Raw genomic sequence first — 27657 nt, 5'->3', positions numbered from 1 at the left:
GGAGGAAGGGAGAAAGGCTGTTGTAGGAGAAGAAGGGGAAGGGAGTGAACGGGAGGCTTCTGTGGGGGTGGCGGCTTGCAGGCTAGGAGAACTTGGGAGGGGGTGGGGGGAGGAGGAGGCAAAAAGCTTCGATATAGGGAATCTCCTTCCATTTTTCAGGCACTGGCAGTAGTTAAAGAGATTGCAAGTGATGTTAGGATCAAGAGTTCCCCCTGTGGGCCATTGGTTGTTATTTTCTAGGGGATATGTTGGCCAATCTTGGGAGCAATATTTACGGAGAAGTTTTGGTTTTATATCAGGCATCAGGGAGAGGGTAGCCAGATGCTTAAGCAGGCATTCAAGAGGTGAACTTTCAGGGAGGGATGAGGAGGCTCCCATGGCTAAAGGACAGAGAAGGAGACAAACAGGGAAAGACGAACGGAGATCCTCGGACTGGAAGCAGACCACAAGGAGACAAAGGGCGTCCCCAATGATCCTTGGTGGTCTGCGGAAACTCGTATACGAGTCGGAATTTCTTAGGAAGTGTGGGTCATCACCCAGACTTCCCTAAGAAGGCAGAGTGCCGGAGTCACGAGGTACCTAGTACTAGGAATTTTCGGTGGATGGAACAGAAGGAGGAGGGGGGAAAAAGGGAGCGTTCTCATCCACAAAGGAGTCACCTCGTTTATGGCTGTTGGAGGGGGGGCCTGAGGGTCTGCCGCAGCCATGAAGGCCTGAGGCGGGGATTTATGGCTGTTGGAGGAGGGGCCTGAGGGTCCGCCACAGCCGTGAAGGCCTGAGGCAGGGAGAGTTCCCTCCTCGTCCCCGAGCATCAGGGCCTTGCCAGATGATCATGGTCAATGGCACTGCGATAGCTCAGGAAGAGTGGCCCACTCCAGGGGGAAAACTTACCTAAAGGCCAGAGAGGAGTGGTGAGTGTGATGAACCAGCGCCGGATAAAGAGGACTAGGGCAAGCTGCTGCTGGTGTCGGGGGGAAGATGGGGCCCAGTTGGGGTGTCCCGTCTCCCGGGTTTCGGCACCAATGAAAGGAAAGGAGCGACACACAGCAGCAATTCACTGGAGAAATCCGCTTTATTAGGGAAGGTGCTGGGTTATATAGGAAGGGGTATAGGGTGACTGTGGTGTTACTTCTACGGGGCTGGTGGCTGTTGGCTAGGTGCTGGGATTGGGAGGGGGGCGAGAGGTGATTAGGCTTCATGTGGCGCCGGCGGGAACCTAGGACCCCGAAGAGAAGCTGGAAGTTTGCCATCTTACTGGTGGGGGGCCCTTCAAGTATACCAGAGGCAACTCTGATGCATGAAGAAGTATGTCCTGAAGCGAACTAATAAAAAGCCTAGTAAGGAAGGTAACATGGTAATAAAATTTGCAGAAGATGAAAATCCACTGGGCTCTCCACTAGGAGGACCACCAAATAGTTACATGTGTAAACATATTTATAGTGGTATTAATGAAAGGGCAAGCTCCCAGATTCTATTTCAGCCAATTGGGACCTGGATCCTATTTCAGCCAATCGGAACCTGGATCCTATTTCACCCAATCGGAGCTTAGTCCCTCTCTCCCCTCCAGTCAGCAAGAACACCCACCACCCCTGTACCCTGCCAACTGACCAAAGCCACAACTCATCACCCCCCAACTACCCCCAGGCCCAGCCAATCAGCCAGGGCCATGGCCATCACCCTCCCAAACCGCCCTGGAAACCCGTAAAACCTTTGTTCTGGGGAAAACGCGCTCTCTTTCTCTGGCATCTTGCCACTGCATTGGTGTAGATTAGAGATTGAGCTCGAGCTAGCTCGAATAAAGGCTCTTTGTTTTTGCATCAGTGTTGGCTCCTTGGTGGTCTTCTGGGATTCGTGACTTTGGGCACAACAATTAACATATCGATATAAGTGTATGATTCAATTTCTTAAATTTTCTGAATCCACAGAAAATTTATCTTAGTTTGTCTCTGTGGTTCTGAAATGAGAATGTGCATCTAAATAACCTCGAGTATCTGTTAAAACAGATTGCTGACCTGTACTCCCCCAGTTTTTGATTTAGTAGGTCTGGGATGGGGCCAGATAATTTGCACTTTTAACAAGTTCTCATGTGATGCAGATGCTGCTGGACATAACTATACTTCCAAAACACTGGTCTATGCAGACTCTCCCCTGCAGTTCCTAACTTCCTTCCCTACTTTTCTGTTGTCCTTCTGAGAAAATGAGGCAAATTCTCATTTCAACCCTACTTCCCTGGTTTCTGTTAATTTCTCTTGAGAAAAATAAAATAAAATAAAATAAAACCTTAAAGCAAGAACAAAGTGATGTTAGTAGTAACCAAGCCTGGGTTTCCAACCTTCCACACATTTTTAAGTGGAATGAAGGTTTTATTTTAGTCAATAAGATGTCAGTGCCTCTTAAAAAATAAGAGCTCAACTGAAATAATACAAATGTGATACAACTGACTAGCACTAAAAAGAGATTCTCTTTCAGTTGTAAAATATGCATAAAAATGCATAAAATACTTTTCTTCATCCATGTCTCTTAATACTTAGAAAAGAAGTATGGTAGTCAGAAAATGATAGGAAACAACAGAACTCACTTGCCACAAAGATCTTTATTTTTTTGTTTATTTTGTCAAAGAAGAAATAGCACATCTACAGTTTAAACAATCTAAGGTAGACTATAGTGTTTAAACTGGGATCTTTACAAGTAAGTTAATTATTTCCTTTTCTTAATGTATTGACAAAACGAAGAGGCACAGCATGGTATCATAAGTAGGGCATAATCTGATTGCTGTGCAGAGCTGATGGAGCAAATCATGTGAGGCTCTAAATGAGCTTCCCACCTGCTCTACACCTGAGCAATTCCAAAGAGGTTAGGGCCACGTTGATTAAAACATTTGTAAGAACAAATTAATATTCGAAGAGGTACCAGGTGTAGGTTTCTGCTTATCTTCCATTTCTAAAAAGTAGAGATTAAAAATAAAATTAAGGCCTTGTTTAATAAGTATTTTTTAATAAAATAAATATTAGCTTTCCTTAGAGATTTCACAACACTGATTTCAATAAGGACACACTATTCATTTATGCTTGATTTGCTCTTTTCTCATACAACCAGCTAAGAAAGGCATACTCAATACTAACCAAAATTCAAATAATAAAGGATTATCTATGCTTTTAACCAAACATATTAGTACATTGTCTAGCCAGAAAGTGTTTGGGATAGAGATAAAAAATGCACAATCCACACAAACCTGACTCTGTCCTACAGGGATGTTAAGTTGATTGATTAACATTTACTGAATTCCCCAACGGACATGTTGGTTTGGCCTATCCAGAGTTCATTTCCCATGGAAATTAATTGTTCTAGAACTCTTTGTTCGCTGTCTACAATGTTCATTAAGATAGCCACTAGCTGAGTTTCAGGCAAGTTGCCCAATATATGACTTAAATTTTTATACTTAAAATATTTTTGATTACTTCTCAATGCACGAACAGGCCATCACCTGACCACTAATGTTGGAAATAATGGCAACCTCAAAAGCTCACCATTTGTTTTATAAACAACTTCTGAAGTCAAAACAGTTCTCAGTCACACAGCTAGCAGTTTAATTAGCTGATAACGCTGCTTGGTTTTATCTGAACCCATTGGGCCATCATTGTCATAATCCACAGTGAGAGAATTCATGATTGTTCTGTTCACTGTTCCACAAAAGAACTTTGAGGGCCCATTTAAAGTTTCGAACACCTAAGCACAGTTATTAATCCATCCTTGAGAGTAATAGCCTTTCAGCCCTGGTAATAAATTAGTGGACAGTCAAGGTCATACATAAATGTTACCTTCACATCCACCTCCAACAGTCACTATGAAGTATTCAGAGGATAATGGCACTATTCTAATGATAAAATATTTTGAATGAAGGTAGACAATGGTACAAAATCTTTACAAACTGGACCTCTTTCCTAGAAGGAAGTTCAATTGATCAATCACCAAACATTTACTGAAATACCCAATAGGCATTTTGTTTCACTTGTCCAGTGTCCATTTCCTATTCTGCTGGCACAAAAAGTGTACCTTTTCCTTTGGGTGACCACCCCTTCTCCAATTTCAGTGTATATGTTACAGGTGGGACAGGGCAACTTATCTCACTCCCTGACTCAAGCCACATCACTCAGGCCCAGCATATATATTAAGACAGCCCAATAAAGCCAATGAACATCAGCCCCAGGGCATTCCCTGGATCTCATGCAGAGGGAAACTCTCCCTCTACTAACAGAAGGCACAGTTTTAGGGAGCTTCCTCCTGAGAGCAAACCAAGACAAAGGAAAACAGATAATACATAGAGAAGAACAGATTCTTTGGGTACCTAATTCAGCATGACTAAATATTCACCCAGACCGGTCCCTGGGCCTTCTTTATTACTTGAGCTAGTATGTGAGTTGCGTTTCTTTAACTTGCAATTAAGAGTTCTAACAAATGATAAGGAATAACTTAAAACCTGTACCACATTAGGCAAAGTGACAAGCATACAAAAACATATAACAAACAATCCCTGATTCTAAGAAGCTTTTTTACAAAGAAGTTGTAAAGATAAGACATAAGCATACACAAAAAATACTAGAAACAAAAGGCTTAACCCAGTGGTAGGTTCCATATGAGTGCAGAGAAGGGAGACACCACCATAGGCTGCATATTAAGCAAGATTTCAGAAAATAAGAAAATGATGAGCTGGGTTTTGAAGGAGACTAGGAAGTGGCTGCCTGGAAAGTACATGAAAGGACATTCATAAAGGGTGAACCATGAGAGAAGAAATTCAGGAATGTGTATACTGTATTGTGGAAACAATACAGTATAAACAATAAATAGACCTTAAAATGTTGAATCATAGGATATGAACAATAAATATATTAGTCCAGGGGTAAAAAGAATTCATAAGTGGTGTTCTAATGATAGACATATTATGTATAACATTTTAATTCTTTTCCATATAAGAACATATTGATTAGTTAGATTATAATGACTAACTGGTGTTGCAATTGTGCTCGGAGAACTAGTGATGAAAGTCTAAAGCTACATGGTCCTTTTCCTTTCCATATAGCAGAAAACCCTTTCATCAATCAGCTGTTCCTGCCCACTACTGTGACACGTCATCTAGAACTAAAGGGCCATCAAAATAAACCATGCTACATACATTTTGCTCAGCTTCTGTTTAAGAAACTAGAACAAAGAGTAGAGCCATGAACCAAGAGGAGGTTACTAAAAAAAGACAAACATAAACCAAGGAAGCAAGTGGGGTCATACAGTTTTCTGATTTGCTTAGTCCAATTTCTCCATGAGATAAGAAGTTTATAACAGAAACTATTAAAGGCATTTTCTGTTTCCATTAAGGCTTTAGCCATTTACCTTTTGTCATTATGTCACTAAGAATTTATATGGCCAGAATATGGATTGACTTTTGCTACAAGCAGGAATGCAAGGTGTCTGTGCTCCTTTTTCCTCTCCTTGGTGTACTACTATTTAGTTAATTAGAATTAAATGCTTTTTTTAAGGAACTTATTGTACCAAAGCCCATTTTCAGTTTTGTATTGAATAGGGAACTTTGCTTGTGATTATTTTCTAACTTAATAATTGCTATTTCAGATATAATATTTCTCAGGGCTATGAATTATTTCTTGGAAATTTTACTGAGAACAAAAGAACTCAATATAATTCTTTGGTGACATATTTTTTCATCTAGAGTCATTGGGCTCAGTAATGTCTGCATGAAAAAGAAGTCTCTAATATCTTACCCCTTGGTATCTATTTAAATTTCTATTTCCATTTGTGGCATCATTACAGTGGTTTCTATCTATATGACATATGTCCATTTGAAATGAACATATTACAAAGGAATAATGACACACTCTCTTTAAAGGACATCTTTTCACAAATCTCAATTAACAAAACCTCACGACTGTCAAAGATAATTACTGCTTTGGTCATTGTTTACGATAGAAATTGAAACACTGAAAGATCTTTTTTGTCAAGCTGAAGTCAGAGAAGAGGAAAAGGAGTTGGTCTATGATTAGACATGCTTTTATATTGAAAGTATATCTTTTCAGCAAAAAGCTTTAAAATCTGAAATGCTATACTTAAGTCTAATTTGTTGCTCTTTACTATTCACAGTGGAATGCATTATTTTATTTCCTAAAACAAAACACATGATGATATCTTCTCCCTATTTTAGGGAAAAGTAGTTTCGTACTTTAAGTTTAAATATGAATGTTTACTAAGTTTTATATTTGTTGAATGGTAGAATAGAGAGATTTTAAAATATCACTCACATACCTTGGTGACAATCATTGTCATATTTTAAACTTTGAGAAACCAAAGGTTATTAAATAATATGTTTATATTATACAGTAAAGCTTTGGATAAAGTTTCAATATTACTTGAAGTACAAGGAATAGGAAAAAAGAGTAAGATGGTTTCCCGTTTTATCAGGAAAAAGTGTCACGGTAGGCAGGATAATGGCCCCCCAAAATGCCCATGTCCTAATCCCTGGACTGTGTATGTGTGTTACCTTACACAGCAAAGGGATTTTGCAGGTGTGATGAAGTTAAAGGACTTTGAGATGAGGAGGTTATTCTGGATTATGCAGGTGGACCCAATTTCATCACAAGGATTGCTCAAATTGGAAGAAGGAGGCAAAAGAGAAGGTCCAAGTGATGTGGTGTGAGGAGTACTAGATCTGCCAATGTGGCTTTGAGGGTGGAAGAAGGGGTCCATGAGCCAAGGAATGTGGTTAGCCTCTAAAAGCTGGAAAGAGCAAGAATATGGATTCTCCCCTAGAGCATCCAGAAAGGAATGCAGCCCTGCTGACATCCTGATTTAGCTGAGATGAATGGTAGGCTTCTGACCTAGTAAACAGTAAGATAAAGAAATTGGTTACAGTAGCAAAAGAAAACTAATACTGGTAAAATGTTTCAAATTAGCAGGATCATTAAAAACATGACTATGACAGCCCCTTGTCCTCTTAGGAACTAGAAGAGATTTTGTTATAATCCCTTCATTGTCCAGACGAGGAAAATAGTCCAAATATAGTGAGAAGAATGGTAACTTTCTTTAGGCTTCACAGTTCGAGGCAGAGAAAGGACTAGAATCAAAGTTCACTAAATTCTAAGTCAGTGTTAGTCACAGTATGCCTCCCAGCTTTTTTCACCAATGTGGGGTTTTGATTATAGTTTAATAATAATTTGCAGAACTGTTTGGAAGAATGAACCACTGTTGGAAAGTGCATAGGTTTTCAGATAATGCAGGGAAGTATATTGCCTTGCTCTTCTGATCTGCCTCCAATTGGTTAAACATATTCACTTAAATTATCCACACATCACTTGAAACTCAGCCTGTCCAAGATGAAACTTGGGATCTTGCCTCCAAATCAGCTCCTCCTGGGATTATCTGGTTTTCTCCTTCACACGCCTCCAAGGTTTCCCACATCCAATCCTTCAACAAGTTCTGTCATCCGAATTCCTCAAGGTGCTTCCTTTCCTTGCATTCCTACTGTTGTAGCTCACACCCACACTCAGCAACCAACATAATAGGTCTCTTCTTCAGCTTTCCTTCTCTACAACTTCCAGTTAATCTAACACAGTAGTACCAACTCACTCCTTCTGAAACACATTTTTCTTTATATCATTGATTTGTCCCCACACATTAAGTAGGACTCCATTTCCAAACAGGATCAAGTTCAAACTCTTTATTCTATCCTTTGACAGATACAGAGAATTTGACTCAATTTATGGAAATGCCTCTTCTTCCCATTCCCATCCACAAACAACTTAATAGATTCACTGCCTGATGAACATGATCTATTCTCCTTTACATCATTCTTTTCCTCTAAAATAGCCGTGCTGGTTCTTTCTCCATGTATCTGAATTCTGCCTGTCAAGATCCTATACAAGTTCCAGCATCTTTCTGGGCACTTTCCAGGCCAGACAACCTACAGTGATTTTACCTCCCACTTTGACATCCTAAATCAATTGGTCTCTACCACTCATTTAACATTTAGTTTTTATTGTTAGCATATTTTACATGTTCAAAATTTAAACTCTGAGATTTTAAACCATTTGGGACAAACTAAGTCTTCTTATTTGCCTTTAGCACCCAGATTTTCTTCTTAAAGCAAATTCTCAAATATTTATGAAGTAACTGAAAATGATTTTAAAAATCCAAGATGAACACTCAGAGTGACAGCTCCTCCCTACCAGCAGTGATAAGGGCCAGCAACGAGCACTGCTCTAAAGCTAACAGCTATATTTAGGAAGTGCAGTAATACATTCAGATTTGCCCAGATAGCTTGGTTTCCTGCTATTTTTTCCAGCTCTTAATAATGTCCATTTTCACTCTCAAAAGCATCTTGGCTTAGATGATACATTATATAGTCATTCCACCCTTAGGGCAGTTTTGACCATGGTGAGGGCAGAAACCAGAAAGCAAATCCTGCTCACATTCCAGCCACCCAACCCAACAAAGCAGCATTCTCTCTTCTGCAGTGATGCTCTTCTCCATCGCCACCTCCAAATAAATCAGTGGCCTCTGGATTTCATGTGGGAGGTTCAAACACTTTGGTTATGCTCAGCTTCAGATAAATGTACTGAAGTTGAATGCAGTTTAAGATTTTTAGAAGAAAAAAAAAAAGATGCTGAATACAACAGTGACTCTACCCAGCAGTTTAAGAACAAAAGAAAGAGTTCTCTAAAGGGAAAGGAGAATTCAATGCATTCCCATAGGAGTAGAAGTAATCAAGACACAATATGGGAATTCATTTATACTATAATTGCTTTGCTATTTTTCTGAATAAAATAATAACATTCACACCATTTCAATTTTTCTGAACAATAAATACATATTACTTTCAGCACTGTTTAGAATTAGAAATGTGATTCCTTCTGATCCTCTTAGTGCCTAATACACATCCAATTGACTAACCACTGCCTAAATGTTTTAAAACCTATATTCATTTTCACAGTTGACTGGTTGAAATGATCAGTTTTATAAATGAATGCCAGTGGTATCTAAACAGTAGTAACTTTTTACTGCAAAGTAAGATTTTGCTCTATAAGTAATGAGTAAAATTATTAAATGTAATCTTATGTTTCATTACTGACAGCTTGTCATAAAAAAGGAATTAAGGTTGCAAATTTTCATTTATTTTCATAAAGTAGATCAGCATTTTCACTCATTTGTAGTGAAAACTACTCAATCTAATCTCTTTTGAGGGTAGTTTTAATTACATTACATCACTCAATACAGGGTTGAGAGTTCATGTTTCAAACTGTTCCCTCCCTAAACTCTTCAACTTTAAAGGAATCTGGGGAAATGTTAAGTTCAACTAATGTAACTATATGAAATGAAAACTATCAAATGCATAACTTGGGCACAGGATCACTCAAGTGTTTGGAAAGGATTTTATGAGACTATTAGATTACCTCTAAGTCACTAGTTCAAATATGGCCCAAGTTGGTAGTAACTAAAAAGGATTAATTTTTGTTACCATTTCAAAGATTTATGTCATTAGTAGTTAATATTTAAATATCAAATTACATTAAAATTATTGATAATTCTTTACTTGCTGAGGACTAACTGAACTCAGATGGCAGGGACTAATCACATTTGGAAAAAGACAAGAGCATCTGGAGGAATTATGGTAAAGTTTAACATTTCAAGTTGAATAAAATTGTTCAATGACTATTTTCCAATCCTCATCTCACTACTTCATAAGATAAGCATGACATAAATTCATATTTGCCTGAAGAGAAGCAATTACAATTTGGTAGTTGGTTGTTTCTAGTTCTATGTCAAGAATAAAGACCCATTTGTCATCAAGTGTCTCCATCCTTCAACTGTGCCTTCAAATGGCAAACTCCGTCAAAACAGAACATTCTGTAAAACATAACAGCATAACCAGACGTTGGCATTATCAAATGGGTTTTCCCTTCATGATAAAGTATTTACTCCAAAGGTCAGAATTCTCTAAGCTTAGTTCCTGAAAAGATAATTAAGATATTGAAAATTTTATAGAAAGGGAGGCTTCTAAGCAAACTAATTTTGAATTATCTCTCTAAAGTAGAAAAGCAGCATAAAACCCTAAAGATATATCAAAGCAACTGTTTACCAACATAGTTAATCTATCATTCTCACATATTTTGTGCTTGTTTTCAGTCTAGAAATAGGGAGGTAAACAACACCATTCAAATAACATGTTTCAATTGCAAAGCACATGTAATGTATATTCCAAACTAAATTTTCTTCATCAAATTTATAAATATCCTTAAATTTATTTAGTATAATTTATAAAGTCATACTATACACTTATTCTAATTCAGTTATCATATACATTTTTCACTGTCACATTCTTACTAAATGGTACTTGTTAAATTTTTTTCAGTTATTTTAATAAGGTTAGAATCAATGGTTATTTCAAAACAAAACAATTTTCTTTTCAAAAATTTTCTCTCACAATTTCCACCACTCCCATTTATTTTACCTATCAATTTACCTAGGTATATAATTCCAGATTTTGAGTTATTTTCTCTTAGTGCTTTGAAGATATTACACCATTTTATTCTAGCATCTGCTTTCAGTCCATTTCCATTTCTTTGTAGGTGATCTATTTTTCTTAGAAAATTTTATCTTTAGCTCTTAATAGCTTCCCTTTGGTAGTATGCAGTTTTATCAAAATGTGTTTAGGTATGGATTTGTTTTTATATAATCTGCTTAACACTCGGTATGTTTTTTCAATATGAGAGACCATGAATGTTTTTCTTCACTATTTGAACACTTTCTGTCATTAACAAGGTTCACATGCAGGTCTCTGAGTTATTTTTTAACCATTACATTTTTAACTCATGCTATATTCTTATGAACTCCATTGCTGTTTTTGTAATGCCCTCAGAACATATTTAATTGATAAAAATGTACCTTACTTCTGTTTTAAGTTGTAAAATAAAATGTAGATAAACAAATATATTTATTCTCCTATTCTTTCTTCTATCCTTATTGCTTCTTCAGTGATGATGAATGTTAACCTATATATGTGTGTATGTATACAGTCCTGTAAGAAAATTCTTTCATAGCCCAAATACCAGTGGCTCTATGTTCCACTCCACAGATGAATAGAGAAGCCTCATCTTCCTTCCATATGCCAGTCTTTCAAATAGGTTAAGGCAGCTGTTGTGAATAATTGTATCACCACTAATCAATGAATTTACTTGTGCTTTCTCTTGTGGTTCAAAATAAAAATATGCATGCTATATTACAATGAAAGAAACCTCAAGGTGATATCAGGAGGCATAATCTAAAGTCTTAATTCTGTTATTTCCCAGTTTTGAAACATACGAGCAAGCTACTTGGTTGCCTCACTTGTGAATGGAGACAATGAAAACCAAGTCACTGAGTTAATATAAGAATCAGGAAGTCATGTTATTAAAAACTACCTCCTCGGGAAAGTTTCCCTTAAGCCTCCTGATACAGGCTGAATGTTTGTGTTCCCCCCAACCAAAACTCATATATTGAAATCTTCATGGCTAATGTGATGGTATCAGGAGGTACGGAGGCCTTTGGGAGATGATTAGGTCATGAAAGAAGAGTCCTCATGATCAGGATGAGTACGCTTATAAAAGAGACCCTACAGAGCTCCCGAGCTGCTCCTGCCATGTGAGGATACAACCAGAAGTCTGCAACCCAAAAGAGGGCCCTCACCCAACCATGCTGGTCTCCTGATCTCAGACCTCCAGCCTCTTCTTTTTGGCTTACTCAGTCCTGTAAGGTGATGGAACAGATGAGGCTCATCACTTGGTAACCAAATTCTAGCCCTATTAATTACTTAAAGTAGGAAGTACATAATCAGAACATTAAACTCTTCCTGAATTGGCATACAACAGACACTAATTTCAAGTTTCATCTTCTACTAGCTCCTTCTACAGCCTACAATCATGCACATATTTCCCCATCCTCAAAATCTATCCTCAAGCCTTCCTCAACCCCCAGGGAACACCCTATTGCTATTTTCCCTTTCATCCTGTACATTTCATGGAGATTAGTCAAAGCATGCTGATTTCACTTTCTGTTCCTATTCAAGGTTCTGGGTAATACAACCTGCTTCTAGCCCTTCCACTTAATGACGCAAGGGACACCATCTTCCACCCCAATTTTCTAGCCTGGTCTTTTTCTCCTCCCCCCTGAATTTCTCAACTTTAATCAACTCACTCTTGAGCCCATATTGTAGTAAGAGAAGAGCCAAGTTTTCTCATGACCAGAGAATAGTGTGGAAGTGGCTGAAAAAGGACCAGTGGGCTGAAGAGACTTCAGTGTCAGAACAAGAAGGCACAGGACACAGGGGTAGATAAGCAGAGACCAATGTCAAGTGGACAACTCATCATGGAGATAGGACCATATCTGAGGTCTTGACAGGATGACCATATACCTCAAGGGATACCCAGATGGAAGAGAGGACATCCACTACCTATTGCTTGCTATGAGACTACTTAAAGAGCTCCAAAAGTTGGAGAATACAAGAAGAAAGGGAGGGGAAGGAAATCCTGATGGATCAAGAGTCAATCTGAAATAACCAAGAACATCCTAAAATTACCACATAAACCTGGAATTAACTAGAATAAGTTTTCCAGTAGAATAGGGACCCAAATAGAAGTTAAGCTCAGCAGAAGAAAAAGTAAAAACAAAAAACTATTTCTTGCCTGTGTTATAGCTAAAAAACTGTACCTGTTCTACTTGGTTTTGCCCCTCCCTCCTTGATTGCATTTCCTTTGCTGACTCCTGCTTTTGTACACACCTTTAATATTGTTGTCCTCAAGGGTTCTGTCCATCTGATCTTCTGACTTCATAATGTAAGTCTTTTTAGGAAATCTTCATTCCTGGCTTCAAGTGTCACTCTTATATATAAACAGTCCTTACATCAACATCACCAGATCCAACTTCTTTGTGTCAAAAAAAAAAGTTTTCATCTTCCACTGCTTCCACTGCTCTACTGTGAGTAACTGTTACAGGCTGAATTGTGTCCTCCTCAAATTTGTATGTTGTAGTTTTAACCCCTAGTACGTCCAAAGGTGGCTGTATTTGGAGATAGGGTCTTTAAAGTGGTAATTAAGTTAAAATGATGTCATTAGGGTGGACCTTAATTCACAATGTGTGTTCCTATAAGAGGAGGAAATTTGGACACAGACATGAACAGAAGGAAGACAATGTGAAGACACAGGGAGAAGATACCCATCTACAAGCCAAGGAGAGGAGCCTCAGAAGAAACCAAGCTTTCTGATACTTTGGTCTTGAACTTCAAGCCACCAGAACTGTGAGAAAATTAATTTCTGTTGTTTAAGCCATTTAGTTTGTGGCACTGTGTTATGGCAGCTATATCTAACTAATACGGTACCTTTCAAATTTAAGTTCAAACTTCACATCAAAAGTCATCCTGATCTCACACCTGCCTCTCTCTCTAATCTCAACTCCTATACCTCATACTCACTGAGTTCCCTGTACTCATTGTACAGTTTCTTTATTTGTACAATGTTACCTCTGCCCAGGCAGTTCCTTCACCTGAAATGACTGTCACTGTTCTTTATCTATTCTAATGTCTCCCTATCATTCAAAGTGCGCATTTATAAGCAGTGCCTATTAACATAATTTTAACATGTATTATGTACTCTCTAAGTACCAAATACAATCACTGTGTTTGTCCCAGAGATAGACTAGAGAATACTCCATTTAATTGAGATAACTTCTTCTCATAGCACTCTATCCACTCCTCCATCACAGTACTCATCACAAGACTAGCCATTCTTTCTTGTCTTAAGGACTTGATTAAATATATATATATATATTCTTACTAAGCATTTACTATATATTTTCTTTATTAAACACCTGCTGTGCTAAGCACTGTCTATGCATTGTCTCATCTGTAATTCATCACAGCCCATGAGATAGGTACTATTACTATTGCAGTTTTACAAAAACTTAGCCTCAAAGAGGAAATTAAGATGACACAGGTGGTAAGTGGTAGCTGGTCATCAAGCCTAATTTGTCAAGTTCCAGTTACCTTATTATACCACTTTTGTGAACATGTGAGCTCCTGGAGGGCTGTATCCCCAGCCCGAGGTAAAGGAACTGACACATAGTTGGAAAAAATTAATGAGTTTGAGTGGATTAATCAATGATGATAGAAGAAGTCTCCTTAACATAAATGCCTTAAATTCAGTTAAAGCAAATAAGGAATAACTAAGTGGGAAAGCATAGGAAAGATGGTCCAGAATGTCTGGTTAAGAGCAAGGAATTACACACATGGGTTCCCTCCCCAGAGTCTCTACTTAACAGCGTTGTGAACATGGCCAAATTAGTTTGTTCCTCTGTACCTTGGATTTCTCACTGGTGTCATGGGTTATTCTGAACATTAATTAAGATATTCCACGTGACAAGCTTACCACAATGTCAGACACACACTCAATACCAAATAGATGTTGGCTGTGGTTACTATTATTAGTTTACAATTTCTTTACTTGAAATGAGACTAGCAGCTCATCAAAGAATTGTGAGAGGGAATCTATCAGAGCAAGAACATCTTTCCCAAGAAAAAAATGTTCATTGGGAGAAAATGCAACATGGCAACTTGTCCAAGGTGTTCATGTCATGGTCAGTGAACACAGAGTGTTCTGGAACTTTTTCCAAGTAATATGGTATGTGTTAGATTCATTAAATGTCTCCTAAATATAACAATCTATTCCAGATGGTAATGTGAAAAATTTACAGATACGTTACACAAGTGATCCTGATTAAAGATTTACTCCCATCTTGAGAACTAACATACATTTCTATTTTCATTTTCCCACTGATGATCTCTCTTTCCTTTTGGTGTTTAATGTCCAGCTGGTTTGACTTTTAAATTTCTCCTCAACCATTAGCCCCCATTAGCAATGGCTTGGCCAGATTTTTCTCCATTATACATTTGGTGAAATATATTAATAACCTAAAAGAACAGAGGAGCTGGTATTCAAATCCAGATCTTGTGATTTATCAGTTGTTCTTAGAAATAAAATATGTACCAACTACTGTGCTAAGCTCTGTCTACATAATGGGTACCCATCTTTAACACTCCTACTTACATAGTACTGGAAATCCTAGCCAGAGCAGTCAGGTTGTAAAATGAAATAAAAGGCATCCAAAATGAAAATAAAGAAGTAAAACTGGGTTTGTTTGCAGATGAGGTGACCTAATATATAGAAAATGCTAAAGACTCCTCCAAAAAACTGCTACAAGTAATCAACAAATTCAGTAAAGTTGCAGAAATACAAAATCAACATACAGAAAACAGTTGTATTTCTATACACTAACCATAAAATGTATAAAAAAGAATCCCATTCACCAGTGCATTAAAAACAATACAGTTCTTAGGTAGAAATCTAACCAAGGAAATGAAAGATCTCTACAATGAAAACTGTAAGACTTTGATGAAAGACATCAAGGAAGACACAAATGTAAAGATATACCATATTCATGGGTCAGAAGTATTAATATTGTCAAAATGTCCATATTACAGATTACACATTAATTTGTAGATTCAATGAAATATCTATCAATACCTATCAAATCTCCAATGGTATTTTTCACAGAAATAGAAGAAAATCCTATAATTTGTATGGAACCACAATAGACCCCAAATAGTCAAGGTAATCTTGAGAAAGAACAAAGCAGGATGCAACACACATTCTGGTTTTGGACTATACCACAAAGCTACAGTAATTAAAACAGTATTGTATTGGCCTAAAAGTAAACCCATAGACCAATAGAACAGAATTGAGAATCCAGAAATAAATCTCCACATATACAATCAACTAATATTTGACAAGACAGCCAAGAATACTCAATGAGGAAAGGATAATCTCTTCAACAAATGGTATTGGGAAAACTGCATAAAACCACATGCAGAAGAATAAAACTGGATCCCTTCTTACACCACACTCAAAAATGAACTCAAAATGGACTAAAGGCTTAATTTAAGAACTGAAGCCATAAAACTCCTAAAAGAAAACAGAGGGGGGAAAAAACTGCCATGATTTCCTGGATATGACAGCAAAAGCATAGTAACAAAAGCAAAAGTAAATAATTGAGGCAACATCAAATTAAAAAGTGTCTGTGCAGCAAAAGAAACAACAAAATGAAATGGCAACCTATGGGATGGAATAACTCATTTGCAAATTACATATCTAACAAGGAGTTAATATCCAAAATACATACGGAGCTCATACAACCCAAGAGCAAACAAAAAGATATAGACATATACACAAAAGAATGTGATTCAGCCATGAGAAAGAAGGAAAAACTTGTCATTCACAATGACTTGCTTGGATCTTGAGGGTATTATGCTAAGTGAAATAAGTCCGACAGAGAAAGACAAATACTGTAAATCATTTATATATGGAATCTAAAAAAGACAACTCAGAGAAACAGTAAAGTGGTGGTTACCAGGAGTAGAGAGGTGGGGAAAATGGGGAATACTGGTCAAAGTACACAAACGTCCAGGTATATAATTAACAAGTTTGGGAATCTAATGTACAGCATGATGATTACAGCTAATAATACTGCATCATATATTTGAATGTTGGTAAGAGTAGATCTTAAGTGTTCTCAATATATAAAAAAAAAGAAATGATAACTATGTAAAAGGTAGCTAATACTATGGGGTAATCATTTTGCAATTTATAAATGTATTAAGTCAGCACATAAGATATCTTAAACTTATGTGTCAATTATATCTCAATAAAGCTGGAAAAGAAACATTATACTATCATCGATGTTAATTCTTAGATTTAAATCTTGCTTATATTGGTTGACTTAGATAAGGACAAACAATAAGAGATCTTATGCTCACACTCACACAAAAAACACAATTTACCTTTGATGGAGGAACAAACTCAACACATTCCAGCCATATGGTTAAAAAGAAATTTCCACATATTACACATTTTCTTCCTTGAGAGATTATGTCCCTGACCTGTGGGTACCATGTTATAGCTTGCGTTAGGAAAGGATTTTTTGCTGCTAGCTGATTCATTATAAATCTTGATGTTATTTCCTAGATTAAAAAGAATATAGTTTTTCAGATTATTTTCAAAGTAATTGTTTTACACTACATTTATTTCCATTCATTAATCTTTCTTTTGCTTTATTCCTCAGTTTCTGTTAAAGTAATTTTCTACAGTATATATAATCAATTATATTGTACTATCAGTGACTGGCATTGTAAATAAGTTCAGTTTTCAATAGCATAAGAAAAGTAAGTTACTTCTATAGTGAGATTTCTATGTCTCATTTACAGGAATCCTTGTTATAATAAACTTATATCGTTAGATAAAGTTTAGGTTCAAATTTTATACCTCTCATTACAATAAGCAAGGACTGTACAGATATTTAGATTGGATTCAAAAACTGACTGTCATATTTATTAATGTGTAAATCCTTACTACTTAAACTGTGGGTCATGGACTAGTAGAATTTGAATCACTTAGAAGCCCATTAAAAAAAATAAGATTCCAGGCTGCCCTCTAGACCTACTGAATAAAACCTGCAATTTACAAAGTTTGCCAGGTAATCCATATCTGAATCTTAATCTCAAACTGTTAAAGTTTGAGAAGCACTGGTATAAGTTATCTACTGCACTGAGTACCTGAATAAAGTTATATTAGTAAAGAGTACTGATTTCTATTAACCAAATCTCTGAATTCAATCTGTATTAAACCTATCCACATAGACATGTTTGGAAACTTCATTTTAGTTGGTAATAATAATAATATAGTAACATTAAAAAATAAAGGGGTGGTGAGGAAATTTAAACTTTTACCATGACCATCAACAAAATAAACATCTTAAAGTAAAAAAATATATATGTAACATTAAATCTTCACTGATTTAATTTTCACAAGCAAACAAAATAAACATTCGATTTACTCCACTATATGCCCCCCATTGTTTGAGACAGTAGCATACAAGTTCTGTATATATACAAGCATTGCATGAATTTCAGTAGCATATGGGATGATTTTTTTCTGGTCAAAACAAAAGATTTCTGTTTTATTAAAAATGTCCACAACATAGTCTCTTATAGAAATCTTTGGGAATTCATACATACACACACACACACACATACACATACATGCATACGTGCATCAATCTTTTACTGATTTACTCCAATTAAATTCTTAAAAATAACAATGAAATCCTATAAATTGCTACCTTGCTTTCCTAATTCTCTATCCTTCCACTTAACTAGCATCTGGACAAGCTGCCTTTATAACACAAACAGCCCGAGTATGGGTTCCTTAAATGTCTGATCCTTCAACAGTATAACCTCCTACCCACTTGAGATCATTCTCCTGGATGGTTACATAATGAGATCATCCTTTCTGACAGAATTACCCTTTTACACTAATATGACCGGAACTTCTAAACTAGATGGCTATTATCACCCTTTCTCTTACACAGAGCATAGCTTGTGATTCTGATGAAATATTGATTTTACAGGTCAGTTTTAGCTCCCAGAATTCAGTGCTAGGTCAGAAAACAGACAATGGTCCACTTACTCAAATAGCAGATGGTAGAAGAATTTGTTGAAATACATGGACCTATAAATAGGTCACTATTCATACAGTTCAGTTTCCGTTTATGATTTTTGGAACCAAACATGTTTGCTGCACCCAGTATGTCTCTTGTCAATTCTTACATTACCCATTATTTATATTCTCCTACTTGCTGCCAATGTGTTACTTTGAAAGAATAACATATACTATTGAAATATAAAGTTATTATTTGGATATGGGAGTATATACAAAATAAGATAGTATTGGCATGACCAATAGTATCTTTTAGGATACCTCTTAAAGATTTATACAATCTAATGTCATCTAGAAGTCAAAAAACCTTTTGTGAACAAATAAATTGTTCCTTTGGATTAGTTACATGCTATTTCATTAAAATATTTGCTAGTTAACTCTATGTGAGTCAGATTATTCATTCCTATGTTTAAGCCATCATAGGCTAAAATTAGTTTCGTTGTGTTCTTTTATTTTCTTTACATGTGATGACTGAATTTGAATTATAAAATTATCCATAAACCAATTATATGAATATAAATATGAAAAATTATAAAATGTAAAAACAAATATTAATTCTTAGAAGTAAATGATGAATTCTGGAACTGTAGTGTGGTCCATTGTCACTGTATGAATGATAGGCACTAACCAATAGCATCAAGAGCGAGGATTCTGAGTTAGAGTCAGATATACAAATAGGTACAAGTCCTGGCTCTGTGACTTACTACTTGTATGATCCTATTTGGCCAAGTGCTTAACTTCCCTGGCCTTGGATGGCTAATCTGTAAACAGGGATTTTTCCCAATACTATCACACAGAATTCAGAGAATTAAGTCAGGTGACATGGGAAAAAGTCTTCATCTAGCATCTACCAATGCAGTATTTTCTGGCTCACATTTTATTATAACTGAGTTAACATTAAATTTTAGTTCATAAATCTCTTAGGTAAAGAAGTATTTTAAAATATTAGCCAAAGCATAGCCTGAATCAAAAGCCCTATAATTCTTTGACAGCCCACATTATTTAATCAATAATGTTAACCAAACATCCAGTAGAAATAACTTATATTCTAAGTACAAATACGAAATGTATAGTAAATTTGTCACCTAAGAAAAAATCTTAGAGATACTTTCAAAATGCCCAAATCATTTATAGATACAATAAATAAAAATCATTATTTCTACAAAGTATATAAAAAAAATATTAACTCTTCTGTTCCTAGACCCTTACTGTTTAGAAAATGAGAAGGAAGAAATACTGCTTTCTCACCCTGTGTCTTGGTCTCAGCTATAGGGCAACATTCTTGGCCTGAACGGCTGCCTGTAAGACCACTGCCACATTGGGTTAATTGCTCATCCAGCTACCTCCACAAACCAAAATCCCCTCCACCAAGGGAGTAAGTACTCTTGTTTCCTTTCCCAAGCCTTCCAACAGCCCTTTCTGGGGTAACACTGCAGGACAGATTCTGGAGCTCAAGTGCTTGGTTGGCATCTTCATCCCAATACATACAAGTTCTGTGAACTCAGACAAGGTAATTTACTTCTCTGGGTCTTAGTTTATCTATAAAAAGGGGACAATAATAGTACCCATCTTTTTGCAGTTATTAGAAAACTAAATTACTTCATTCCTGTTAAGCACTTACAACAATGCCTTGCCCACAGTAAGTTTAATTAGTGCTAGTTGTTATTATTATTATTGTTATTTAATTATTATATGAAATGCTTGATTCCAGGAGAATGGGTTGTAAGGGATTAAACAAATTCTGCAAATTCTTGGAATTTGCAATTCTTGGAATTCTATGCAATTCTTGGAAATCTTAAGACTTCCCTGCACACTCAGTTATAGACCTAAATAGACCCAAAAAGTCCAAATTCTTGATGGAGACTCATACTCAAAGGAGGGAAGATCTGCAATCTTTAATTCATCTACCACCAGAAGACACCCAAAGACAGTCCTCTACTATGCTTTCCTATTCCTTCTTTTAATATCATCAACTTACATGACTAAAGTAAACATTTTTTCTGGATCACAGTCATTCATCCACTAGGGATAGGACAAATGAAAAGGGGTTGGAAGAAGCAAAGGAGCCTAGTAAAAAAACAATCAAATACATCCTTAGATAACAGTGAAAAAATACTTAGAGGGTTAAGGTGAAAACAAAGTGCTCCCTTTTCTTTTTATCCAATAAAATGCTTCCATTTCTCTGAATTTAGTTACTCTAGAAATCAGATATAGTCACACAGGATTCTGTAAGCAAGTCAAAGATTATGTCTAAGATCCACATTGCCAGTGGACTTGGGTTACATTAATTATCTGCTGCTTTGGCAATAATACTTTAAAATAAAACTCTTTAAAATTTAAATCATAATTTTAGTTAAAGACCTGTGTGAATAATATAAGGCTTCACCTGTAGACTCCAGACATCTTCCTGTTTTATAGCAGTAACTGGTTGTTTCAGAAACAGCGGGTTTTCCTCACAGTACAATTCCCTCAGCTTCAGAAACTGAAACTTTCAAAACAAAACAAAATCTTCATTACCTGCCAAAATAATAAACCACTTCTGAAGCTACATCTTCAATAAAATTAGACTAAAATTATTTAAGACTTATATTGCAAATCAGTATTTTAATAGCAGGACATAGTCTTGTTAGAAGCATGAGAATTGTCATGCTGGCATTAATGGCATTGACCTTAGAGGTCACTGGTGGCATTCTCCCATACTAGACAGCTGAGAAAACTTTTTCAGGATCATAGAACTGAAGTAATAAAACAGGAGTTAATTAACTAAATGCTGAGGCCATATTACAAATAATATATTAGTTAGAAAACCAAGTATCATAAAATATAACATTTTAACATACACCAAAATCCAGGTCTCAAAGACTGTCTTATAATCCATTTATGTTCAGTGAAGAAGGTAAGAGAGACAAACGAACATCAAAATGTTCTCATTATAACCTGCTGTGCACAGTGAAAATGAAAAGGGAAACATTCAGTTGGCAACTATACTGAAACTTCTATGAAGAAAACCTAAACTCAATTGGAGTTTACAATTGGAGTAGAAAAACAAGGAGTTCTCTTATATTATGGTGCCTTGCCTCCCAAAAACTCATGTGGTTTTCAAAGTTAAACACATTTGGGATTTCCTTTTCTGAACCTTAGTTTCACCTGTGAAATGGGGAAAGTAAGACCTATCTTCAGTGGTGTGCTGGTTCTCTGGAAAAAAAAAGCTCTGATTTCTGGCATGTTTTGATTCCATGATGTAAATGCTACTAACATGGCTGATTCCCATCACTGAACACAGAGTTGAGATGTAAAAAATCTGCTCTTGTAAGCAAGAACAACCTGTAGCCATTATATTAGTTCATCTCATATTTATGGGAGAATTAGAGATACTTCCCTGATTTCAGACCAGGGTTTGAAACATAGCAGGCACTCAACAAATTAAAAGTAATTGATTTAAAACATTTTTCCAGGGTATCATGTCTTTAAGGTTTCAACAGTCTCAGGAAGTATCTATAACACAGACAAGATGTAAGAATAAATACAAAGCTCAAAGTTGTGCTGGAATCACCTGTCTCTTGGTCTCACACATTCTCATTTTTCTTAATTCAGTTTCCTATGTTACCAGTCAACAAGAAGCAGCCTAAAGAGTTGAATCCATTGCTAGTCTCCAGTCAGTGCTAGGTGTGCTGAAATGAAAAGGGCACTTCTTGTGCTTAATGGAACCACCATTTTTTCCCCTCTGTCCTAAAGAATGAGATCCTATAACCTAAACCAAAACTCACAGGCCTTTTCTCCAAAACTCATACAAACTTGGACATCTTTGGTATATATAAATATCATTAACATATAGGAACCTCATTTCAAATTTGACCTTGGTTCAAAGGGCGTATGTTTCTCTTTAGGGATCATGTTTGTCTTCCTTCAAATTCTGTCACTATTCTTCCATTAAACATGGTAATAAATAACCTAGCTTACTAACTTACTATAAATAATTTATCAGAAAGAAGTTCTCTCAATGAAAAGAAATTAATTAATGAAATTCATTAGCATGCGTTTTGCAGTTTTGCAGCAAGTAAGTTTCAATAACCTGAAATCATATAATCTTTCAATGTATACTCTGAATATTCCCCAGAGCAACATTCCTTCCTATCTTCTCTCTATATGGACTACTGGTTTCCTATCAGTAAATCAGTTCTTAAATGGAACAATATTCTTTGCTTTTGTCCTTGCCCCATTAATGTAATCAGCTACATTGTCTTTTACTAATAAAGTTGTTTTAGCTTTCCAGCATCTCTTTACCATGCCTACTCAAACAACCGCTGTTACCTGAGCTAACCTCAGTGAACAATTTTGTGCTTCCCCACCAAACAGGAATCTACAGACAGTTTTGTCTGTCTCAACTGGGGTACAGAGAAGTATCACTGGCACTTATTTAGTAAAGACCAGGGAGGCTGCTGAACACCCTGCAATGCACAGCAGAGTTCCCACAACAAACAATTATCAGACCCCAAATAATGCTAAAGTTGGGAAGACTCTGGTTTGAAGACATGATGTCATAAACATTCACTGACCCATCTTATCTGGAGAGGGGTTGGCAGCTGGAGGGAAATAAAGGTTCAGATGTGAGTTTTATTTTTTAAGAAAAAACATGTAAAAAGTAAATGCCAACAGAGAGACTGATGTGGAGAGGAAGGAACAATTGAAAGAGTAATCATCAGTTGAAGAACACAGAATGACCTTTGAATACTAAAATCTTTGAATTGCTTCTCTTCTGTAGCCAGAATGACAGTGTAGACGCAGACATGAACAAGTTTGAAGGTGTGGGATTGGATAGTTGAAGGAGTCAGACATGATCCCTTAAATTCAGTCTTTGAAATAGAGAGTAAGACCATCTGCCAATTGAGTTGTGAAACAAGGTGTCAATATGGACGAAATCATGAAGAAGGGGGTGAAAGTCCGGAGGATGTGATAGACTTTGGAGGAAGGAACCCATTCAGGGACAAATAAAAATATTACACAGAGATGTCGAGGGACCCACTAGAATCCACCTAATTGTCAGGGTCACTCTCCTTATGTGGTATGCCTCTGCATAGCACCCAGCAGTCCAGATCCAACCCTAAGAATCCACAGAATGGTTATGTCAGAAAGAAAGGGAACAAGCACGTTGTATGTACTAAAAGTAAATGGCTTGGACTGGGTCTTTTATGACTAAATAGACAAAGAAGTAGCAGTACAAAGTTTCAGTGGATCAGGAGCAAAAGAAAAAGTGAAGGGACACGAAGTCTCAGTGACCTAAAAGAAAAGATGAGCTACAAAGCAATAAAGAGCTGGAACCTAGGAAAAGCCTGTGATCAAACTCTGACGCTGAACTTTATTTCTTCAAATTTAGAGCAGGTGAAGGTGATGTTAAGGTGTCGACATGCCTGTGGAGGTGGCTTGGTGAAGCGAAGACCATGAAAGTTTATTAAAATCAAGGATTCAAGGAACTTTAGACTAAGCTGTTTGTATCACACCTTCAAAAACCAACTTCCTGAGAAATGCTTCAAATATTTGGATGTCTACTGGACATTCTCCACCTGGAAATCTCACAGTCACTGTAAATACTAACATTTGTAAAATGAACTCATGTTTTCCCCCAAATTTCCTCCTTCCTTTTCCTCATCACCCATATCAAATTTCCCACCATGTCCTCTCAATTCTATCTTCTGAAAACTTCTGGAATTATCCTTTATTTCCATGCCCTATCCTACCCACCTCCTCACCACCTCTGCACAATCTCCTCCTACTCCCCTCCTCAGTCACTAACTTTTGTTTGATTGAGGCCCGCGTCTTATATGAATTATTGCAATAGCACTCAAACTGGTCTCAGTGAATATTTTTGCTGCTGAAGTGGTCTCTTAAAATGAGACTTTGGTCATAATACAACCACAACTGAGATTCTATCCTAATACAACCTTTCAAAGCTCCCTTTTATCCATAGGTTAAATCCAAAAACCCTAGTGTGTCCTAGTTGGCTCTCCTTGACCTGTTTCTCCAACCATATACCCTGAAAAGCCCCACCTTTGCCCTTATACACCAGCCTCTTTGAGGTACCCAGTAGTCTCACAAGAGGCCTGCACCTTATCTCACAGTTACTATTCTTGCTGGGCCTTTTACTCACCTCACTCATGAATCATCTCTTCAAGACTAAACATCACCCCTCTAAGCTTCTCCAGCTTCTACCAAATGTGTCTTCTCCTTGGGCTTAATATATGAATTTATCATACCACCTATAAATACCATGAGGCAATCATTGTTGAAAAGTCTATCTTCATCTATCAGGTTTTGTTCTAAGAACTGCATCTTAAGTGACTATATAATGCAAGCTCTAAATTCAGTACCTAGTACATAGTTGATGCCCAATAAATAATGGATAAGTAAATGAATGTCTTCTCAGAAACTCAGCATGCACAACTCTCCCTCAGCACTCAAGATTTTCACAAGCCTTCTCCTCCAGACTTGGTCAATTGTTATAATTGTTCCTACAAAGTCTCCTGCCTCAGGAACAATGTATTAGTTCAGCAAATCCTTCCATTGCTTCAGACTAACCTAAAATAATGAAGGGCATCAGAAGGAGTTTGGTCTAGCAAGAACATTGTTTATGCAAATACGGAGGAAGGAGGCTGAGATTTTACATGGACTCAAAAACAGAACAGGTAAGTAGGCTATGGCAAATTACCATGTATCTACTCTTTAGACCATCTCAAAGCTCACAGGGTTACCCTTTCACACAGAATTGGAATTTCTAAATAAGGTAAAGATCAACATGACAGGAAGGTAAGATTTTACGTATGGGGATTATGGCATCCAAAATATATTAACTAACAGTTTTAAAAAAGGACTGAATAAGATTTAGGATCAATGGGAAATATAAGAAAATGTATGATAAACTTGGTATCTACTCAGAATTGTGGAGTGATTAGGCTGGTAATACCATCTGAACATAAGAAAGCCAAAAACAATGTTTTGGGAATTCCTCTTTTACACACCCTACATGAGTGGGAGGAAAAATAGGCAGAAGGTGACCTAGAGTCAGAATCCTTCAGTATCTACTAGATGTTTATTCCAAAAGAAGGCCCTTAGAAGATGCTAAGAGTGGAAACCAAGAAAAGCCTGCACGGGAGGAGATCAGTGAACTCCCAGGTTCTAAACACACACACACACACACACACACACACCACAGACCTTCCTCATTCTGGGCAGGGAGAAGCAGCTGAAGGTCCCCAAGCCCACGTCCCTCCTTGCCTTCAATACCCTGGGCCTTAAAGCTAATAGGACAGTGGCTCCAGTGTCCTCTTCAGGACTTTCCATTTAAATACCACTGTAGAAAGAACAACTGATATGGGAAGGCTTATGTGTATCTACTCACAATCTTCATTCCATATGTTCTCCAGACCCCAGTCCTGTCCTTGAACTACCCAAGACCAGTGGCTGAAGAAGCCTTGTTCTTACTATGTTCCATCCCCAACAGTGTGATCTCCTCACAATGTGAATCAGATCACATCACTCCCTTGCTCAAAACCATCCAGTGGTTCTCATCTCGCTCAAAATGAAACACAAAGTCCTCACCTTGGCTTACAGGACTGTTATGACTGGACCCTGTACTGTCTCCCTGACTTCATCGCCTAGAAGTCACTCCCTCTTTTTCTTTTTCTCTCTTCACTCTGGCAACAGAGGCTTTCTTTCCAAGCATTCTTCACCTCTGGGCTTTTGTACTTTCCTTTACTTGGAATACTTTGGTCTCAAATATGTCCATACCATTAAAATTCAAAATAAAATGAAATCATATGGTTAGCAGTTTGAGAGAAGAAATACTTATGACCTTATGACCCATAGTTTCAATAACCAGACAAGTTTTCATTAATGTGCAAAGGCAATGGAAAGACATTCTCACATGCATGAGTTATGTACCTTAACAAAAAAAAATTACTCAAGACACAGCAGCTGAAAGAGAGTAACAAAAACCAACACTTCGGGAAATATATTCATTTTGCCTGTAAAAATGCTAAGAATGAAAATTAGAACACCCACTGCCCCAATACAAACAAGATTAGGGCAATCTGTTTATAAGCAAATTTGCAATGTCATTAAGAAGCCTGAAAGTTATTCTTACACTTTGTTAATTCTAGTTACAGGAATGCATCCAAAATAAATATTTGAAATGAGGACAAATACTTATGCACAAAATTTATTTCTCAGAATTATTTAAAACAAAAATCCCATCCTATATTTTTTAAAATTTGTAAGTTATATTACATATCAAATCCTCTGGCCCTCTGCCTTTTCAATTCCTATGTCTAGCAAAACCTAACCCTGGGTTATCACTGCCTTCAACTTTCCCTGCCTCTGCATCCAAGCAAATAAGTGCTATTTGCAGAGTCCCACCTCAGGACAGAGAGCGATCACAATAAATTCATCATCACCAACTTGCAATATGCCCTCAGTGGCTGCCAGAAATTTTACTCTAGTCAACATGTTCTTCAACATAACTCTACGTTTTTATTACTAGCCTGTCACTCTTTGCTCAGCCATGAAATACTTCTCCCCAGAGCCTAACACATTCTCATTTCACTTTATTTTCTTTTCTCTTGGCAATTTTTACCCATATCCATGACTTCAATGAAATCTCTATGCCTATGACTCTAGTTCCATACTCTATAGCCAACTGCCTACTCAAAATCTTCACCTAGATGTCTTTAATACATGCCAAAAGCACTGTGTCCAAAATTGAACTCATGATCTGCCCTCCCAAAGTCTTTTTCCAAATGTTTTCTATCTCAGTCCATAGAAAGCTTACTAGATCATCACCACTTCCAAATTCACCTCTTAAATGTCCAGGTCTTTCCACCCTGACTGTACAACCTTAGTCCAAGTTGCCATAATTTTTTTACTTGGCTTCAACAAGGTCTACCCAAAGACCTCCCCACATTCCCTCTGGCCTCCTTCCAATGTGTCTCCCAGACTTTAGATAGATGATCTTTTTAAAATACAAACCTGA

General features: G+C 36.9%; 1 protein-coding gene across 2 annotated transcripts in view; it reads right to left on the bottom strand.

Annotated features, from left to right (window-relative positions):
• Positions 1-2632: 2632 nt before the first annotated feature.
• The window catches only part of LRRC69 (leucine rich repeat containing 69), a 90775-nt gene continuing 65750 nt past the window's right edge, over positions 2633-27657 (bottom strand). Inside the window, exons 6-8 of one of the 2 annotated variants that reach the window (XM_017680849.3) lie at positions 21022-21123; positions 16922-17101; positions 2633-2940 (exon numbers count right to left, since the gene is read on the bottom strand). In XM_017680849.3, coding sequence (XP_017536338.3) covers positions 2830-2940; positions 16922-17101; positions 21022-21123 — 393 coding nt within the window. In that variant the 3' untranslated portion in view covers positions 2633-2829. The remainder of the gene's footprint in view (positions 2941-16921; positions 17102-21021; positions 21124-27657) is intronic. The other variant, XM_073219450.1, reaches the window with a different exon arrangement.

This window comes from Manis javanica, chromosome 2 (genome assembly GCF_040802235.1).
Source record: "Manis javanica isolate MJ-LG chromosome 2, MJ_LKY, whole genome shotgun sequence".
Classification (NCBI taxonomy): Eukaryota; Metazoa; Chordata; class Mammalia; order Pholidota; family Manidae; genus Manis; species Manis javanica.
Note: the sequence above shows the minus strand (reverse complement) of the source record. Positions and strands in the feature narration are given on the sequence as shown.